Here is a 19,101-nt window from a genome sequence, read left to right on the forward strand (position 1 = left end):
ATACTCGACTAGGAGTTTTCCTGTAGATGCGATACATATCCTCTGCGATGCCCTGAAATCTCCCTCGCGTTCAAAGACCATCGATTAAGTAGGGAATCCCAAACCTACAATGGTATCTCATAGATTAATTGGGATGTAAGAAGAGTCCTCCAATTGAGATGCAATGTACAACTCCGCCGCCGTTTGAGCATCACAAAACAGAGCAATTGCCTGCATCCAAGATTAGTTGGTCTTGGCTCCATAATAACACAAGCTGGAAATATATTCTCACCTGAGCTGTCTTGAACTGTGCCTTTCCACCTTCACTTGCAGCGAAATGAATCCGGTATTGACTCTCGGAGTCGATATATGAGGGATATTTGATAGTCTCGGTGGTCTTGGCGGTTTTTGCAAACAAGGACATACTCTCCACCTCCTCTTGGGATCTCTCTGTGGCTGCCAAAACTTTCAGAACCTTGGGTGCTATAGTCAGTGCGTCGATTCCGGCGAGCATAATCAGCTCATCAAGATTCAGTGCCACACAGGCTTTCAGTCGTGTAGGCAGAGAGTTTTGGTGATAGAACTGCTGTGCTTGCACACAGACACCAAGAATTGGGTTTGTGTCTTTGTATCTGCTAAGTAATTAGAGGCACGCCCAATATTCAGCGAGATTTGCCACTCACCCTTCGTAAGTTTCAGTTTTGAGCTCATGCACAAACGGTGAAACTGATATACAGCCCGCTTCACCCGCAAGGATCGCCTGTTCTATCGAGAAGAGAGTGGTGGCCAAAGTCTTTATTCCAATTCGCTTGAGCTGACGCGCAGCCTGCATTCCCTCCCATGTCGCTGGAATCTTGGTAACCAGCCGAGACGTGTCGAAATCGGGGTCGACGATTTGGCAGATATGATGAAGTCCTTCAGCATATAGATTAACATCTCTCTTTTTGACGCAAAGCCTGAAGGATCTTATCTTACGCTGAGCATTCGCAACTATAGCTTCCGTATTGTAGGAGTAGCTCGGATTGACCATAACATGAACATTTCCATGGACAGTTTGGATCACCTCGAGGGCCAGTTCAATACCCTGGACCGGTCAACTTCAGGTATTCGCATCACTCAGTTTAATAAACACCTACCACCACCTCCACAGCAAGCTCCTCAAGGGTAATAGTGGCAAATTGTGGGTGGATTGTGGTCGCCAACACTAGTGATCTCAACAAGACGGCGCTTCTACTGGGCTTAACAATCTCCGCTTGAATCTCGAACTGTTCTCCTGATTAGCATACACTAGCACAGAGTGTCTAAATATATTCCCATACTTGGTTTCCTGTTGCATCTTGAAAAGGCCCGATCTCTTTGGAAGCTGAAGTGAAAATTTCATTAGCTTTCTGCCTAAAGCAATTGAAAAGATTCTCAACCTTCAGCATCGTATGTGTCAATATCCACCTGTGTTCTTGAGCGAAGGTATTCCAGTAAGTTTACAGTCGCCATGTTGTGTGTCGTATTGAGCGGGAAGTATAATAAACTTGCGTGGGTACTATCATAACACTGTTGACTTATTCGCTGATTTGGAAGAAAAAGAACAGATTTTGTATATAATCAAATGAAACTTATCCACAGTCGAGTTGAAGATGCGACTCCATACTTAAATAGTTGTGGGAGGGGAATAAATTGATATCCACTAGGACCACCTTTGTTTCACCAGTGGCGAAGTCGAATTGGCCTTCTGCCTGTAGCCGATGGTCTCAGCCATAGATCCATATGGGTGACAAAGTGTGCTACCAGGGACTTTAGTCTTACTGGCTATTACTGCCAGCAAAAATTTATATAGGTACTCTTAATTCCCTCTTTATAGTCGAGGACTCGGGTGCCGGGGCACTAGGGCCCCGGGCGTGACCTTGCTGCTATCTACGTTAGGCCCTAGATGACTTAGGACTGGACCCTACTTATCGACCTTGTAATGTAAAAATCAATGATTTTTTTTATCTTTTTAATACAAACGGAGATACACTCAATTTTTATATGTATATCTGGTACTCTATAACTATATAATACCTTCAAAATAAAAGGCAATAGGTGATAAGTTATAGATCTACGTTGCACGTTCATATATGCATTGTGCACTTCGTCTCCCGCAGATCCCAGTCGCACTGTCTCTGCGTGTACAAAGTCATAGTTACACAATTTATTGAGATATAGACTAAGAATTTGGCAAATTATCTCTATAAAGTTCATGCCTAGTATAACTAAAGCGTGCACTGTTCTAATGTTTTATGCTGTAAAAGTGAGCTTACGATGATTGCTGTTTTTTGGAGTTAGAGTCAGCGGGTTTAAGCGCCTATCATGTATAGCTCAATTCTTTGACCTCAAGTCCCATAGCTAACTAGTTAGGTACCTATGTTTACACCAATGTTTGCTCAATCACCATTCACACCCTCAGAGGAATTGAGCAAAGAAGAGTTGAATTCGCAGCCCAATCCAGCTTCAAGCCAAGAAAATCATGCGCCCACCATAATTGGTCATGTACCAGAGTTTCCAAGGTCATACACATTGTTGGTGCGCCACCATTCGGATTTTCTGTTAGACCAGGAACTCTACTTGGCACCAGCGGAGATGGAATGGAGGGACTGGACACGATTTGCCCATCGATTCCGAAGTTTGAGGGACGCACAAGTGACCAAGCGATATCATTTTAGTCAGATCCGACTTTCGCGCTTGGATTAGGCTGTGCGTATCTTTCGTCCGCGACAGGCAACCACCACCTGGGTCTACAGTGTCGGGACTTCGAAACACAGGGGCTCCCAAGTTACCCGATGCTTAGCCCGACGAGGAAGATGGGCACTCAACTCTAGAATACTAAATGACCTATAGCATGAAATATGCGCTTTCGTTGCTGGCCTCATAGTATCATCTGCATGATTAGCCTTCCTCGAACATAAGATGAGAAAAATATATTCGCGGGTACCCAATATAGAAAAGGAACTATATACTCAATAGAGATGCCATAGTATTAGCTTTAACTTTCACTTCATGAACTTTCATGGGCCTCTTCACTCTAATATTAACATGTAAATATACAGCTCAACACACCAGAGGATTACATTCAAATCATCCACATAGAATCAGATTCTAAGACTATTTTCACCTTCATGGTGGAGGTCATACTCATCAAATAACTCAGAATAATTCGCTAGTCCAAGTTTACCGCATGTCTCCTACCTTTCCGCACTAGGGCCGATCTCATGTATCTGGGGGGTTTCAGTAGTGGAAAGTTCGTGCACTTGCTCAGAAGGTTCTAGCGGCAGTTCGTGGGCGTCGTTGTAAGGTTCTATTGGATATCCCCTCGATTCTTGTGGTGGTTGCAGAGGGCTGTGAGTCACAAAAGGCTCCCCTTGTGACGACGAAGGTTGCTTCTGCTTTCGGCGATAGACCAACCATGCTATGAGGACTGCAATGGCGACACCTGCAATAGGACCAATGACAGCGCCCGCAATCCAAGCCTTGCTGGCACTTTTTGTCGGGACCGCAGTGGGTGTTGGTGATTGACTGGCTTGCGAATCCGCCGTTGTTGGAGCTGTGGTAGTTGTGGAGGATTGACTGGTTCGTGACGTTGTAGTGGATAGGGTCGAAGAGGAGGCTGGAATTATGATTAGTCGGAGTATTCGATCTATAGGTCTTGTGCCTTGAAAGGGCCATGATGAGGATGTAGTACTTGACTCAGTTGTTGTTGTTGCTTGCAATTCGCGATATATAGTGTTTGCTGCCCAACCAAGCCCACAAAAGATATTACTAGCCGAGGGTGTCGCAAAAGGGGATGCTTGAAAGATTGTCATAGTGACACATGTAGCGGTGCCACTATAGTGAGGAACAGGGCCAAGTCAGTACTGTATTCATCGGTCGGAATCTACTCATCAATTAGTAACCCACCAAGAACCTGAATCGCCATCATCATATGAGATCATGTTATTATTGCAGTCTGTGGCAAATGTGCATGAAGTCCCGTCGCAACCGACTGCATAGCTCCCCGATGTAGTCCATGTCTCTGGATCCATCATTGCCTCGGCTATGAGAACGGGATTAGTAAAGCTGGTATAAAGGGTAAAATCTTTTTTATGGAGGGTATTCTCACTGGTTGACGGGCCCAGATACCATCCCATAAAACCGGTTTCACTTTGCAATGAGGTGTCGAACTTGGTGGTTTGGCCATTGACTGCATAGGACCAAAGACCTCCGCTGAAAAAGATCAGCGTGAGGCATGACCAAAAATGCGATAATGAAGTGAGAATCATTGTATTTCCTCATGAACTTGGCATCTATCAATTCAGAATAAACTGATTAGAATGGCTGCACACCCACGTGGTGGACTATGATTCAAAATGGGACTGGCCAGAATCAAGGATTATGATCACAGAATAAGCAGCTTAGCCTGTTTGCTTTTGTGCGAAGACCGTGTTGCTTATACTAACGGACCTTCGGCAATTGCTCGGTCGGAAAAGGGGGCTGACAGTAATAGGTATTTGAGTTATGCTCCCACTAAATTGATATGAACGAGACTACTAGTACAGAGTAGGTAAATGCGCGGTATTAGAAAAATACGAGATCTTGCTGTATACTCCGTATATCGCGACTAAATTGTGTACTTTGTACCAATTGAGGCAGTTCAAGCAATCGAATTTGGCTGGATGGCGCTCATGGACCAATCAATAGCTTCTGTTCGCCCCACTTCAAAGTTTAGATCGACTTGGTAATCAGCAAAAACCCGTGGACGGACCTGAACCCCCCAACTCGGCCCAAAGTTATGATCCATCAATTTTGTCGCACTTCGTAGAGTTCTTGCTTGAATCACCTATAGTGGGGCTTGCGGAAATTAGGAAAATCCTGGCTCAGCCGCATGTAGATTTAGTTGCTGACATGATTATCTCTATGGCTTTCTTTAAACATCCCAGTTTCTTTGATCCGATTTCATATATCTCCACCCATTTCCCCCTCCCCCCTTTTCGTGTCACCTTTGAGGCTCTTCGCTCATCCTTTCAATGTCAACCAATTTAAGGAATTCGCGCTCCTTGCGCTTAACAATCGCCCTAATACTTCCATTTGCGCTCATTTGTTATCTTTACTCGTGGAGACAAACACCCACCTTGGTCTCCAGTCCTATACCGAAATCTTCCGAGACAATAAGCAGCACAGGGAGCTCAGCTTCAATAGCAGTCCCTCCACCGCCACCTTCGACTAACGATAATCATCCTACTACTTCTACTGCACTCATTTACACGCTTCCAGATAAGGTCTGGCATTCCGCCAAATTCGATAATCTATCAGAAAATCAACGGGAATGGACCGGCAGCTGGACAAAGAAAAATCCCTCTTTCCGACAAGAATTATTGACCGATCGATCCGCTGAAGCATTCGTTCGCGCTCATTATTTCAAAACGCGACCGGATATCGTCGAAATCTATGAAGCCCTTCCAATCCCGATCCTACGTGCGGACCTGTTCCGCTACTTGGTTGTACTTGCCGAAGGCGGGATTTGGGGCGATTTAGATACCTCGTGCGAGAAAGATGTCGCCGATTGGGTACCCGTGGAGTACCGAAATAAGAATATCGATATGATTGTCGGATTGGAGTTCGACATGGAATGGCGAGGGCCGGGAACGGAAGTTGCCTCCCAATTCTGCAATTGGGTATTTGTTGGACGGAAGTCTTCGCGCAATCTTCAAATTATTGTTGACACTGTCATCGATAAATTGAAAGGCATTGCCAAAGCCAACGCCGTGGGCATCGAAGGGATTACCCTGGAAATGCTTTCGGACGTGGTCGACGTGACAGGCCCGAAGATTATGACGGTCGCGATCATGAAAAGTCTCGAAAAATTGCTCGGCAGGCCCGTCGATGATCGGGATTATGCACACACTAAGCGGCCCAAGCTGGTTGGTGATGTTTTGATCATGCCGGGAGTCTCTTTCGCTGCTCTTCAGAACGGGAACCCGACGGACCAAGGCGATGCTCTTGTGACGCATCATTACGAGGGCTCGTGGAAGAAGGAAGATGCAGAAGCCAAGGAGCGGAAAAAGCAGAAGCAAGAACAAGAACAGCAGCAAGGGTGATCATCACCACCTGCTGCTGCTGCTCCTGCAACCCGATTGAAGTACGACAACGAGCGAAGAGCGGCGAGTTGCTTTTGCTTTTGCTTTTCAGTTCCCCAGGTGGGATGTCATTTTTCGCCTGAATCTCCAACGGACAGGTTGAGAGATTCAAAGAACATATTATGTAACTATCATCAGGAGTTTTGTTCATTTTTGGTTTATATGGGTTAGCATGGGGCATCAATCAAGTGTCGAGTTTTTCCATTCATCATTTTCGAATCCTCATCAACATAAGTTCAAGTCGTCTATTTCCCAGAGAGATCACGCTGAGGCGGACGCCCGTATTCTGTGTAATGGGACATGTCTGAACAAGACCAACCAGATCACGATAGGTATTGGCAGCCCTGCAATGTGAAGCTTTAGCTTTTAAGCCGCCTAGTGCACCACCCAAGCCTCGTGTCTAACGCAGAAAGGAATAGAAGCGCATGTGGCGCTCGAACTAAGTACATAGTGAAATTGGGACATTGGGAAATCAGGACCTCAGGAGACAACGAATGGTTAGTGCGCTGAAACCCCCAAAAGAGATATATAAAAAAGAGAGCCGCCAATCAGAACAGCAAGTGGAAGAGGTACAAATTGACTAGACGGTGGGTTAGGAATTCGTCTCAATGGGTTCAGTTCAAGGAATTAAGATAACCCTTGTCAGCTTGCTTGGGAAGTTCTGAGGATTTCGCCGCTTCCGACCGCCAAGGACGGGCACGTGACAAGGCATTACCCTACAAAGTACGTTTCTTGTAGATCAACAAAAATACCGTGTGGATCAGTTAGAAGTCGGATCTTCCCGATCTCGGGAGCCTATCGCTTTGCTCAGTGGTGGAGCTGGATGGATGTACATACATACCTACTCCACTTGGACTAAAAAGCTTGACTATGCCAAGAGAAAGATATCGAGGCAAACGCACGGCGTGTATAAACTAGACCAGCTTTGAAAGGTTCTCCACTGCAAGTACCCGAAGAAGAACTCCTGGCACTAACTTAAAAAGCGGAATAAGGTACCCAAGCCTTGTTATTCGGTCATAATCTAGATTTTCAGCATTCTCCTACACACATAGAATTTCTAATGAAGGAAACTCGCCGTGGAGAACTAAGCACGGGGTAAGAGGTAGACCTCGGACCTCCTCTAGGAATCTAGATACTTGCATTTGTAATTGAAATGAATTGAATACATGGGCATATACTCGCATCCAAACATATTAAAATCGAGCAGAATGCGAGGCGGTCAGATACCGCCTCGTCGCTTCCCAATTTGTATATTCCAAGATTATTATGTAGGCAGTCGGGGCTGTCCAGGTGGCACGTGGTACCTGTGTTCATAAGCTCACCTCCTTCTCTTTTCTTTCTTCGTAAACAACGCGTACAACTGTTACACAGACGCCCCCAAGTTTCATCAACAGGTTTGGCTATCTCTCTCATATTCATTCCTAACAATCACAATGACTGACTTGAATACAGCTACGATGCGAGTTCAACTTCTTCTAGCAGGATTTTTCCTGCTTGTGGCAGTTGCCCTAGCTAGTATTCCACCCATTGAGATCAAGGTAAGTATCTCTACACTGTTCGGGGGATTTAAGCAACTAACTAGGTCAACTCAGGGATCCAAGTTCTTCTACTCGAACAACGGCACGCAGTTGTGAGTTAACAGACTCTTTTTCAGGGTTTTTCGGTCGCTAATTCTGCGACTAGTTACATCCGTGGCATTGCCTATCAGGGTATGCATTCTAGATGATACTGATCTTTCCATGGCCTTAACCTGACATTATCTAGAGGACTACAATGCCGGAGGTGCCCAAGGTACCGGTCAGTCAAGTGACACTCACTACACTGATCCTCTGGCGGATGTTTCTCACTGCGAACGTGATATCCCATACCTCCAGCAACTGCGCACTAACGTCATCCGGATCTACGCTGTCGACCCTACTAAAGACCATGACGCTTGTATGCAGAAACTGGCCGATGCAGGAATTTATGTGATCGCCGATCTCTCCTCTCCTCAGTTGTCGATTGTTTCTAACTCGCCAACTTGGACCGTTGCACAATACGATCGATACATCGCCGTGATTGATGCACTGCACCGGTATGACAATGTGATTGGATTCTTTGCCGGGAACGAGGTTGTGAACAAAGTCAACGAGACGATTGGTTCAGCATTTGTCAAAGCAGCAGTGCGCGACATGAAAGCCTACATCAAAGCGAAGGAATACCGGAAGTCCCTGGGATTCGGGTATGCGACTACTGATCAACCGGATTTTCGCAATGAGCTGTCAGACTATCTCGACTGTGGAAATCAGTCTACTGCTATCGACTTCTTCGGTTACAACATGTACGAGTGGTGTGGAGACAACACATTCCAGGGCTCTGGTTATAAAAACCTCACAGAGCAGTATAAGGACTCCCCTGTCCCAATCTTTTTCTCCGAGTATGGATGCAACACGGTCAGACCTCGCAAGTTTGGTGACATTTCTGCGATATTCGGACCAGACATGGAGAATATCTGGAGTGGTGGCATCGTCTACATGTACTTCGAAAGTACCAACAACTACGGGCTTGTCTCTGTTGACGGAAACTCTCTGAGCACTCAGCCAGACTTCAGCTATTACTCAAAGGCAATTCAGACCGCGGCTCCCAGCGGTGTCAACAGCGGAAGTTACACCCCCACAAACTCTCCGCACGCCTGCCCCACCGTCAATGACATGTGGTTGGCAAAGTCCAGTCCTCTGCCACCATCTCCAAACAAAGACCTGTGTTCATGCATGGTAGAAAGTCTCTCGTGTGTGGCCAGTCAATCTCTTCATGTAGACCAGTATGGCGACCTGTTTGGCACAGTGTGTGGAAGCGACAAGAGCGCTTGCGATGGAATTTCTGAGAACGCAACCACGGGACAGTACGGTGCCTACAGCGCCTGTGCCAGCAAGGATCAACTCTCCTACATATTCGATCGCTACTACCAAAACCAGAAGAAAGATCAGTCAGCGTGTGACTTCAAGGGAGCAGCGTCAATCCAGTCCGCCAAGGACCCTTCCGGAAGTTGCAAGGCACTCCTTAGCCAGGCTGGCACACCTGGAACGGGCCAGGCCACAGGTGGAAGAACGTCCGCATCCAAAGGGGCAGGTACTAATCTGGCGAATGCAGATAATTTTGCCGGGTTCTTCGTGGTCATCTTCTTTACAACCATAATAGTTTCTATCACAGATGTCATCTTCCCCACGGACTTATGGATCGAGGTATGGCTGCGCGCTATTGTTGGCCGCATTCAAATCTGGCTTAGGCAGTGATATCAGATAGTACCGAGAGTTCCACTCGTTTGCGACTCTAATAATTGAAACAAGGTTGATATTTTGACAATTCCAGGTAGCTAGGCCGAAGTAGTAGTAATGATACCAGATTTATGGACAAAGAGTGAAAGGTATAAATAGCCATGATATCAAACTTCATCTCCGGTGAATTTTTACATTTAAATAGTACTGGATAAAGTCAATCCTCACACATCCATATTTATTATGAAGTGTGGAATTTGTCCTTCTTTCGCTGGTAGGTATCCATCCATCCATGGCGGGTGGGCATAGACACGCTTACTAATCAATCAGTCCCCGCCCCACGTGGGGCCAAAGACCGGGGCTTACAATTTTTTTTACAAAAAATTACAGATCTCTCTCACGCCCACATCACATCGCATTCCCCTCTTTGAACCCTTTCCCTCGTTTTCAGACTTCAAGTCAAATACCGCAAAAATGGGCAATGTAAGAAACAATTCCCAAGCCATATACACAACGTCAGACCATTCTGAGGTCTTTGTTTTGGCCCCTCAACGCGCAGTGAACTAACAATACTCGACAGGGAGCCAAGGCAAACATGAAGCGCGAGCGCAACGCGAAGGACACGAAGACCGCCAAGTCGCAGACCAAGAGCGTACGTCAACGTCATCTCCAACACACATATTGTCCGTTCAGCCACTGACCCACGTCCTTATCTAGAATGAGAAGGCCATGAGCATCCAGTGCCAGGTCTGCAGACAGACTTTCCTCCAGACCACCAAGGCGCCTGCGTACGTGATTTCACACCCCTATACCCTCCAAGTGCTTTCGTTCCGTCGGTGTATATGGGAATTCCCTGCTAACATCTTCGCGCGATTATAGCCTCCTCGAGCACGCCTCCAACAAGCACAGCAAGGGTCTTCCCGAGTGCTTCCCCGGTGTCAGCGCATAGACAATCATCCCGGTGGAACCGAAACCAATCTTCTTTACGATATCACGGGTTAGCATGGCTTTAGGAGTTTTGATGAAAAGCGAAAATATCTAGGAACTGGACTTGGAAGAGTGGACATTCTACGTAGGCAACTATGTAGGTGTAGGGTGTGAGATCTTGTAGTGGTGGTGTGAAGGCCCCTTGTGATTATAGATGCAGTTGACTATACATGATCTTTCTCTTTCTCTTCCTCTATTCTCATTGATTTTGCGATATACTGCTAACAAAAACGGTTGAAACCTGTCTCGATCAATACCTCAGACACGGAGCACACTTGCGGAGATTAGATATAGGCCACAGTTGTAGGCCTGTGGGGCGAAGAAAGATTGTAGGGTGGTTTCCTTTTTTATATACTACGCCATATTACGCTAGGGAGATTACATTGATCACAATCAATATAATTAGCAAAGATCTCAATTTCAAGTTAATTGAAGCAAAGAAAGTTGGAAAGATAGCAGAACTATATCTCGCGAATGAGGAGTCACATGGAAATGCACGTGCTCAGGTGATTGCTGACAGGCTCCCTTCCGAATGTCTTGGATTTCTCTCACTAACCATAGCTACTTAGGTAAATGCGACTTCTAGGTCCTAAAAATAGGCGCCCAGCGACCGATACTTAAAATGTGGTTCATTATGAACAACATGGTCTTCATCAGGCGCACCCTCGTTATCAAAAACGGCAACAAGATAGCACCATGTCCGTGGCATCTGAATGCACTCGACCTTGACCGCCAAGATAGCCAAGAGGCGGTTGCTATGCTTGATAAAGAAATTTGCAGACTTGTACTTGAGTGAGACTCTTCCTATTTACCTAAGTCGGGGATTGGAGTGCGGTCTCTCAAAGCCAAAGTGATGAGACATGTCTTTAAGCGGACCAGTAAAAGTGGGAGGCTTTTTATAGTGTAAGCTCAACTATTGGGCGGTTAGTATTGGGGGAGACTATGGCCGATAGGGCTGCGAATTGTATGTGCCAAAGTCGCTGCCAAGTTAGAAATGAGCTAAGAGTGAAACTGTTGCATGCAATGGCGCTCAGGTCGCTCGTATAGGAGTTTTATGCCCAGCGCCCAGCCGCAGGGGGAAAATTAGTGTTTGGGTGGAATAAAAAATAGAACATCTGCTGTTGTAGAATCTCCCTGTCTCTTTTGTTTTGTTTTCCTCTTTTTCCCCCCGACAGATCCCCGCGTGGGGGATAAAAACAATCCCAAGATGGAGACAACACCCGGCGTGGTTGCTCTGCGGCAACTCCCGAGCTCAGACGGTCTCCACGATGAAGAAGCACCCGAATACACTAGACACGATTCCTCATCTGATTCTTCTCCGCTGCACGACGAAGAGCTTCCATCATATAGCCAGGCGCAGTCAGCGGAACAAATTCCAAGCCGAGAGCACAGTATATTCTCTCGTCGATTGCCCTGGGTATCTCTATTGTCAATTATTTACATTGGCCTCGTCATCTATACCTGGGCCATGACGGTCATGCTATCAGCCCATCCCCTCAAAGCCAAGTCCTGGGTGTACACGATTGACAGCTTACACCTCCATTACTATGGTGAAAATGGCGCAGATTTCCATCGAGAGCGAAAGATCTATCGTTCTGTGCGGACCATTCAGACATTTATCCAAGTTGTTACTCTTCCCTGGATTTCCACAGTGTGTGCTAGTGCCGCTGTAAGCTTTGCGCAGAATAGAAAGAAATCTATGGGCCTCCGGCCAAGCCAAGCCACAACGTTGGCTGACCGCGAGTGGATGGACTTTTCTTTCTATCGAGCAGTGGTTTATGGGAGATGGAGGCAATACGGCCTCAAACTACTAGCTGCCGCAATCTTCATATGGGTGTTTGGTCTCATCACATATCCCATCCAGTCGCTCTTTCTCAGTTCACAGTCTGTCAAAGTCCGGACTTACCCCGAACAGAGAGCTGATGTCTACGACTTCCGCTCGGTTGATCGTTCGGATTCATCATCATACAAAGTCGGCAAAGATGTGTTGCAAGTCCGCGATGCTCTCGGTAAAGCGAACACCTATACCTACCAACCTAACTTGTGGAGTAACAATAGTGAAGTACAATTCTTGACTCTCAGCGATATGTCTTCTCAGACGTTCTACTCCCAGGTTCCAAGTGGTTTCAATACAGGATTGCTTCGTCAATTTGCGCCACGTGTGAACTCCACAGCTACATATGAGATCATAGACGCGTCTCAGTTTCCGGTCGACTGCGGCTCGAGCTCGGAGGCATTTTATGCCGAGTATTCAGCTTCGTTCGCATGGTACACTGCTTATTCTTGGAATATCATTGCGTGCATGCCCGGAAATATGACGGAGTCACCTTGGCGGACGGAACGCAACCGACAGGACTTCTCTGAGGTCCTCTATCTCAATATGACACAAGATGAGTACGCCTCAAGAGATAGCCGGGCAACTCTTTACCGAATCACTGTGAACACTACGGCCGGGTTCTTTGAATTGCCAAACTATATGAACCAAGGTGTACCTGGGCCCTTACTGGCCCAAGATCCGGTGGCTCTTTGTGATCAACATTGTTTAATGCAAATACACTCATACTACCCGTCGAATTATCGCCGCCGTGATGAAAGTACAGCAAGCAGCACTCTCAAAGCTGCATCGCTGGGTCCCATCTCAGCACAGAGCAAAGGACCCTTGTTATCGACCGCCCTGGCAACCTTTGGCCCTGGTTCTTTTATCGACACATTTATGCAATTCGGCGCAGCCATCAAGGAAAACAAGGCTGCAGATGGGTTGTTGTCAAGCGTGATATCTACATGCATTGCGAACCCTACCCTCACCAATCTTCTAGGGTCTTCCTCTCTAGAGTGTATGTCCATTGAGGCCTCTCCAAATGGCACATGGTACCCTGCCGGGACACAAATTGCGCAATGGATTAATCGGCTCCAACAATCCGCGGAGTCAATTCCGCAAGTCTTCACAGCTGCGGCTTTTCTTGCCAACAAGGAATTCCTTTCCGCTCAGGGCGGTGGATGGTCTATCAACCAAGATTTGGGCGCCGATATGGATCTTCCATCAATCTCTCGTGTGGGGATCATCGCAGTCTCCGTCTTAATGGGACTTTACTTGCTACCACTGTTAGCTTTGTCATTATATACAGATTATTACCCATGATGAACCGAAATGTTGGATTCCTTTATGATGCTATGGCTTGGTGCCTTTGCTGGCGATAGTGTCTTCCTTTTGCTGGTTGGATGTAAGACTGATAAACTTCCCGGGCCTTACGAGATGCATGGCGTTGTTCGGGGTATGTATAAATACTAAGTTCAAGGACACTGTCACTTGTTTCTAATGATGTGATTTAAATTAATAGTTCCGTTTGGAAAGCAGAACGTTATTGAGCCATGAGTCAAACATACATAGCAGACAATCCCCTAGTCCAGATTACGAAACTAACCCTTAAACCTCGAATCGAATATCGGAAGTCTGTAGATGATAATATAGCAGATCATTCTGTCTCCGCGACAACGTCCTCCTGCGTTATTTTCTTTAAAAGAATCTAAAGGTTTAGGAAATACTAATATATAGGAGCTTTATGATCTCAAGCAGAAAGAAGAAATATTCTAATATAACTGTAAGTACGAAAGGAAAATAGTGTATCTGGGCAGACTCAATTACCTTGATGCATGTATTACAGTCGTCAGCTCTAGATAGACTAGAGCGGCTGTATGATTTGAGGACGAAAAGACCATAACATTTACAACTCTAATTAACCCCTCCTCTCTTGTCAGACTCGATGCAGATGCGTGGTACAATTACTCAGTGGAAGCCCAACACCCACAGGGCATGGGACGACTAGTTAAAGCCGTTCCAAGAATCAGTGCGACATACGATATAGCTCCAACAAGGGACTATAAAAATAAAACCAAGAGAGATAAACCAGCAGGTATTAGAGGCCCCGTATGGCCAATCTTTGCGATCGCGGATATATTCCGTCAAGTCATGAATATCTCGAGGCTGACTATAGATGGAAGAGATATGTCAGATGCTCGTCTTGTTTCTTAAACGGTCGGCTCCCGGTCCAAAACTTTTTGCCAACTTACAGATTGATGCCATGATCACGCAGTGAAACTATAGGGGCTTACAGCAGCCCCAGCACCCCTGTGACAAACCGAGTCAACATTGTATAGGTTTAGAGTATTAGTTGGTTGTAAGACGAACCTCGAATCCTGAGGCCTTCTGGGAAGAAGTAAAAAAAGACTTGGTCAGTATATCATCGAGACAAGAATAAGTTGGACGATAATGAGAGGTCTCACCTGGCCATACGGACAACTTGGTGGCTCCGTTTGGCAGACAGCAGCGCATATTGTGTCTTGAGAACGAGCAACGATTGCCAGACAAAGGACCGCAAGGATTAGAGTCGGCAGACGGAGGATTCCTGCAGACATCGAGAGGGATAAATAGGCCTAAAAAGGTTTGTTTAAGGAAGATAACTGAGGACACAGTGTTCTGGACTAAGTGCAAAATATATTTTTCTTATGGGGGAACCCCTCGCTAGGCTCCAGGGCTGTGACAAATCTTCCCCTTGTAGATAAAGAGAATGGAGTAGAACGCTCAAAGAAAATGTTTCTTTCTGGTCCTGATCCAACATCAATTATTCTCCAAAGTTGTTTACAACATATATTGTCAATGACAAAGTGTAAGAGTTCCTTGTTAATCTCACTTTACTAACAGAACCAGGCAACTAATTACTACCAGGGCCATGGCGAGGTTCGAGCAAAGTATACGGCCCGCGAAGCAAATGCAGTTCCTCCAAACCTGGCCTCTCGCTTTGAGAGAGATGCGCTATCCTTATTGCTCGCCCTGGTGAGCAAACCCGTCCTCTTTAAATAGATCCGTGCAAGTTCTAGCGTGCCTTGATCCTTCGACTTTGAATTTCGTAGTTTGGGGCTCGCTTGGGCGATGACTAATCGGCGGGCGGGCCGGCTCGGGAGGCAGCGACCAAGCGGACCGCCCCTGGGAGATCCTTGGAAGAATGCTTGTGTCGCGGAAACAGACCGTGTTTGTCGGGTCCAGGGGTATATTACAAATATCTTTCTCTACAAAATGGGGAATTAAACTATGCAGGTCTGGTCATATGGCATGTCCCCTCCTGTCCCTGTCCCCCGATATAATAATTTGACCGCAAACCCCTTCCAACCCTCTTTCAGATGCAAAAGCCAATGGCAGTTACGTATCCACCTCGCCTTTCTTGAATGTTTTAGTCCAAGACTGGTATGAATGTCGGGAATCCAACACTCGATGGGCCTTGGATGATTTGTCACCTGATGATGCCGAGTTCCGGTCTGCCAAATGTAGCCCGATATCATTGAGCTATCTGGTCTCTCATTTACCGAATGACTTGATCAAACAAATAGATTTGAAAATTGACATGTAAGAAAACATCCAACTGTGGATGAACCTATCTAACGGTAAAACCACCATCAACTCTAATATCCGCACCATTGATCATGCCGCTAGAATCCTATTCCAAAAGTCAGAACCAAAGACTTGATCCATCAAGCCGAGGGTACTTACCTGACAAAGAAAAAGTACGGAATCAGCAACCTCCTCTGGAAGCGCAAACTTGCCCGTCGGTATATTCGCCAAGAAAGCGTCACGAACATTCGGCTCTCCCCAAGCCTTCCTCCCAAGCTCCGTCCACGCCACGGTCGGAGAAACAGTATTAGCTGTGATACCCCGGCCACCCCATTCAGACGCCATACTGCGCGTCAGACCCAAAAGCCCAGCTTTTGATGCACAATATGCTCCATGCCGGTGCAGCGCGGCATGTGCCGCCTGAGATGAAATGCTGACGATTCTTCCCGGTGGCGGTGGGCTCGGTGATGATTCAGCGGCTTTGGTTGCAGCGAAATAAAGTCGAGCAAAAGCTTGAGAGCAGAGCATCGGGCCGTAGAGGTTAACGGTCAGATGCTTCAGTGTCTCTTCAGGAGGTGTTATCTCCATGTCGCTGAGAGATACGTATCCAGCTGTGTTAATAAGGATACTTGGGAAGGCTCTTTCAGTCGGAGAAGACGAGGCTGGGTCAATTATTTGCTTCTCTAGAGAGTTGAAGGCCGCCTGCACGGAGTCTGGTGAGGTGATGTCGCATTCATAGGTGTGGATGTCATCTAGATTGCCGCTTGCGCCGTAGCTGGATTCGAGAAGCTCGTCGCGACGTGCGGCTTCGAAGGGTGCGTAGAGAATAGCGAGACGGGCACCTTGTTGTCTCAGCTTCTGGCCTATGCTTGATCCAAGGCCGCCTGTAGAGAAGTTAGGTTTCCTTGTGTCCGGCCTTGCATTTATATGGCGTCCCTACCCAAGCCGCCAGGCATGATGGCTAATCTGCGAGAGAACGCCATTTTGTACAGAGTTTATTTGAATATATCGACAGTATATCAAGGGGGGAAGTGTTCAAACGGAAATACCAGGGCATATGAACTTCAATCTACCCCATTCTCCGCTTCCAAGGTTGAGGGGAAGCTGAACGCTTTCGGAAATGATCCACTTAGTATCCACTATCCATCCCCACACTTATGTCATTTGGCAGTGAAGGGCAGCAGACCATCTTTGCTTACTTTCACATTGATATACTATACCAAATCAACAAGCAATTTATGTATCCTATTGAACTATGCGATAAGTTTACCATTACTGGATTACCTCCAGAGCTCAATCCGACCCACTCAAATATATAAATTGCATCAACATCGCTCTTTTTTTCAACTTCTACTTCACAACACCCTATTTACCTCTCCTTTTTCTCTCCTGCATGAATATCAACATCATCTAAAACGGCCTGATTCTCTTTCGCCGCCGCAATTCGAATCCTCTTTATTTTCCTCGTATCAACATCCACCCGCCAAGTGTAAGCCCAAGTAATCAGGTTCATAATGATCGCCATACCAATGAATCCCATCGCAATTCCAAAAGAGATCGCATATCGTGGTGCGAACCGAGAATTGAACAGTTGAGACCCCACAGCACCTCCGATCTGGCCATAACTATTCGCAAATGCGATTGCGAAGGCAGATCCCGTTGCGCCCTCGGTGGTCTGGACTCGCCAGGGCCACATCATTGTATACCTGATTGGTCTTAGCATGAAGTATAGATATAATATAAAATGTTTGCTTTGGAACATAACTTACCACGCAGTCGAGAAACCTCCTGCTATAATCGTCGCGGCATATACACCACCGTTGTTTGGGAAGGCGTACAGGACACCATAGCACGCTAGAATGACAATCATGAATCCAAGTGGGATGGCTGGTTGAGGAATACGCCCAGTATCTGCAAAAATACCAAACACGAGAGTCAATATCACTGCGAAAACCGCAGATGGAATGTTTAGTAACTGGGCTTCACCCATAGATCTTTGAGCATTATTAGCAAATGTACTGTGCTCTTCAAGTTGGAACAACTCACGTGAATCCAAGGTTGGAAATGACCGTTGGTTGGTAGAAATTCAGACCCGTCGTGCCAATAGTGAAGAAGGCCCAACAAGAGAGGAAAAGCCAGATTCGCTTGTTTTTTAATGTCGTGATAAGTTCGCGCAGGTTGAAGTTAGACTCCGCCGCTCGGGGAGAGTTGCTAGGTAGGCGGGCTTGGGTGAAGGCCTTTTCTTTTTCGGATAACCAGGATGCAGTTGAAGGGACTGTGGAACAGTGGTTAGTTATGCTTAGCACTAAAAGCTAGAAGCACGTACAATCAGGTAAGAAGAAATAAGTGAATATTCCCAGTAAGACAGTGAAGATTCCTTCCGTTAAGATAAGCCTGAGAAGCATTATTAGCATATAGTTGATCTTTCTTGGAGGAGGTCGAAATACCATTTCCATCCGGATAGACCACCAGCAACGACACCATTGAAGGCAAATGCAAGGACACCACTGATCACCGTACTAAAGTTTCCGAGTAAAGTCACAAGGACAATCCTTGGAGCAACTTCATCGGGTCTATACCAATAGCATAACTGTAAGAGCATTCCTGGCCATAGGCCGGCTTCGAATAGCCCGAGGAAGAATCGGACAACATATAGACCCTGTCTGTTTGTCACAGCTGCATGGCAACAGAGAACAATACCCCAAGAGACCTGTAACTATTAGTGCCAAATTAGCTAGAGGCAGAACAGTTCAACGTACCATAATCCTAGCTTGCCAAATTGAAGGTCGCACGCCCTTCAACAAAAGGTTGGACGGGGCTTCTGCAATGATGTAAGGGACCTCCAAGGGATTAGTACAACCTCAGAATTGACGCTTAGTCCGAGTTCACTCACATAATACATAGTTGTAACCAGATTATACTGGTCCGAGGTCATTTTCAATTCAGTCAAGATATTATAGGGTGTGCCTTTGTCCATGGTCCGGGCGTATGAGACCTAAAACCTTGTGGTCAGTGATTTTCCACCCGCATACACAATAGATACTCTTACATTGGTAAAATCAACACTTTTCAACATATACATAATAGCCAGCAGGGGAATCAGATGCCAATCGATGCGTCGTAAAAGCTTCTTTTCCTCTGCGCTACTGAGCGTCGCACGCGCGCGCATCAGGGTGGCATCATAACCAGGGATGTACTCCTCTCCAAAAGACTTCGGAGTATCATCACCATTGCGGTTGACGTAGTGTACATTTCCTTTCGCCGGTATCGGTGTTTCATCCGTGGAGATAATCCCAATTTGACCTTTCTCTGCTATCTCAGAAGACATGGTGATCACCGATCAGTGTCTCTTGTA

General features: G+C 46.4%; 6 protein-coding genes across 6 annotated transcripts; 4 read left to right on the plus strand and 2 right to left on the minus strand.

Moving 5' to 3' along the window:
• Positions 1 to 117: 117 nt before the first annotated feature.
• On the minus strand, positions 118 to 1,470 carry PEX2_057240 (Aldolase-type TIM barrel; the record flags this gene model as incomplete). Its single annotated transcript, XM_016742998.1, has 7 exons — positions 118 to 210; positions 272 to 611; positions 663 to 894; positions 955 to 1,063; positions 1,116 to 1,244; positions 1,299 to 1,342; positions 1,398 to 1,470. 7 exons carry the CDS (start codon positions 1,468 to 1,470, stop codon positions 118 to 120), a joined length of 1,020 nt encoding a protein of 339 aa, XP_016595720.1.
• A 3,542-nt stretch (positions 1,471 to 5,012) lies between these two features.
• On the plus strand, positions 5,013 to 6,083 carry PEX2_057250 (uncharacterized protein; the record flags this gene model as incomplete). Its single annotated transcript, XM_016742999.1, has 1 exon — positions 5,013 to 6,083. The coding sequence occupies one exon, from the start codon at positions 5,013 to 5,015 to the stop codon at positions 6,081 to 6,083; it is 1,071 nt and encodes a 356-aa protein (XP_016595721.1).
• Positions 6,084 to 7,555: 1,472 nt separating this feature from the next.
• On the plus strand, positions 7,556 to 9,394 carry PEX2_057260 (glycoside hydrolase family 72 protein; the record flags this gene model as incomplete). Its single annotated transcript, XM_016743000.1, has 4 exons — positions 7,556 to 7,660; positions 7,715 to 7,752; positions 7,806 to 7,831; positions 7,887 to 9,394. 4 exons carry the CDS (start codon positions 7,556 to 7,558, stop codon positions 9,392 to 9,394), a joined length of 1,677 nt encoding a protein of 558 aa, XP_016595722.1.
• Positions 9,395 to 9,850: 456 nt separating this feature from the next.
• On the plus strand, positions 9,851 to 10,325 carry PEX2_057270 (uncharacterized protein; the record flags this gene model as incomplete). The annotated part of the gene is made up of 4 exons (XM_016743001.1): positions 9,851 to 9,859; positions 9,957 to 10,028; positions 10,094 to 10,164; positions 10,256 to 10,325. 4 exons carry the CDS (start codon positions 9,851 to 9,853, stop codon positions 10,323 to 10,325), a joined length of 222 nt encoding a protein of 73 aa, XP_016595723.1.
• Positions 10,326 to 11,570: 1,245 nt separating this feature from the next.
• Positions 11,571 to 13,736, plus strand: PEX2_057280 (uncharacterized protein; the record flags this gene model as incomplete). The annotated part of the gene is made up of 3 exons (XM_016743002.1): positions 11,571 to 13,465; positions 13,562 to 13,635; positions 13,702 to 13,736. 3 exons carry the CDS (start codon positions 11,571 to 11,573, stop codon positions 13,734 to 13,736), a joined length of 2,004 nt encoding a protein of 667 aa, XP_016595724.1.
• Positions 13,737 to 15,789: 2,053 nt separating this feature from the next.
• PEX2_057290 (putative short-chain dehydrogenase/reductase) lies at positions 15,790 to 19,074 on the minus strand (the record flags this gene model as incomplete). The annotated part of the gene is made up of 11 exons (XM_016743003.1): positions 15,790 to 15,852; positions 15,906 to 16,630; positions 16,687 to 16,712; positions 17,120 to 17,452; positions 17,516 to 17,740; positions 17,793 to 18,021; positions 18,073 to 18,140; positions 18,194 to 18,456; positions 18,506 to 18,586; positions 18,640 to 18,741; positions 18,796 to 19,074. The coding sequence occupies 11 exons, from the start codon at positions 19,072 to 19,074 to the stop codon at positions 15,790 to 15,792; spliced, it is 2,394 nt and encodes a 797-aa protein (XP_016595725.1).
• Between the last annotated feature and the right edge of the window lie 27 nt (positions 19,075 to 19,101).

The sequence above is a fragment of the Penicillium expansum genome (assembly GCF_000769745.1).
Source record: "Penicillium expansum strain MD-8 chromosome Unknown contig190, whole genome shotgun sequence".
Taxonomy (NCBI): domain Eukaryota; kingdom Fungi; phylum Ascomycota; class Eurotiomycetes; order Eurotiales; family Aspergillaceae; genus Penicillium; species Penicillium expansum.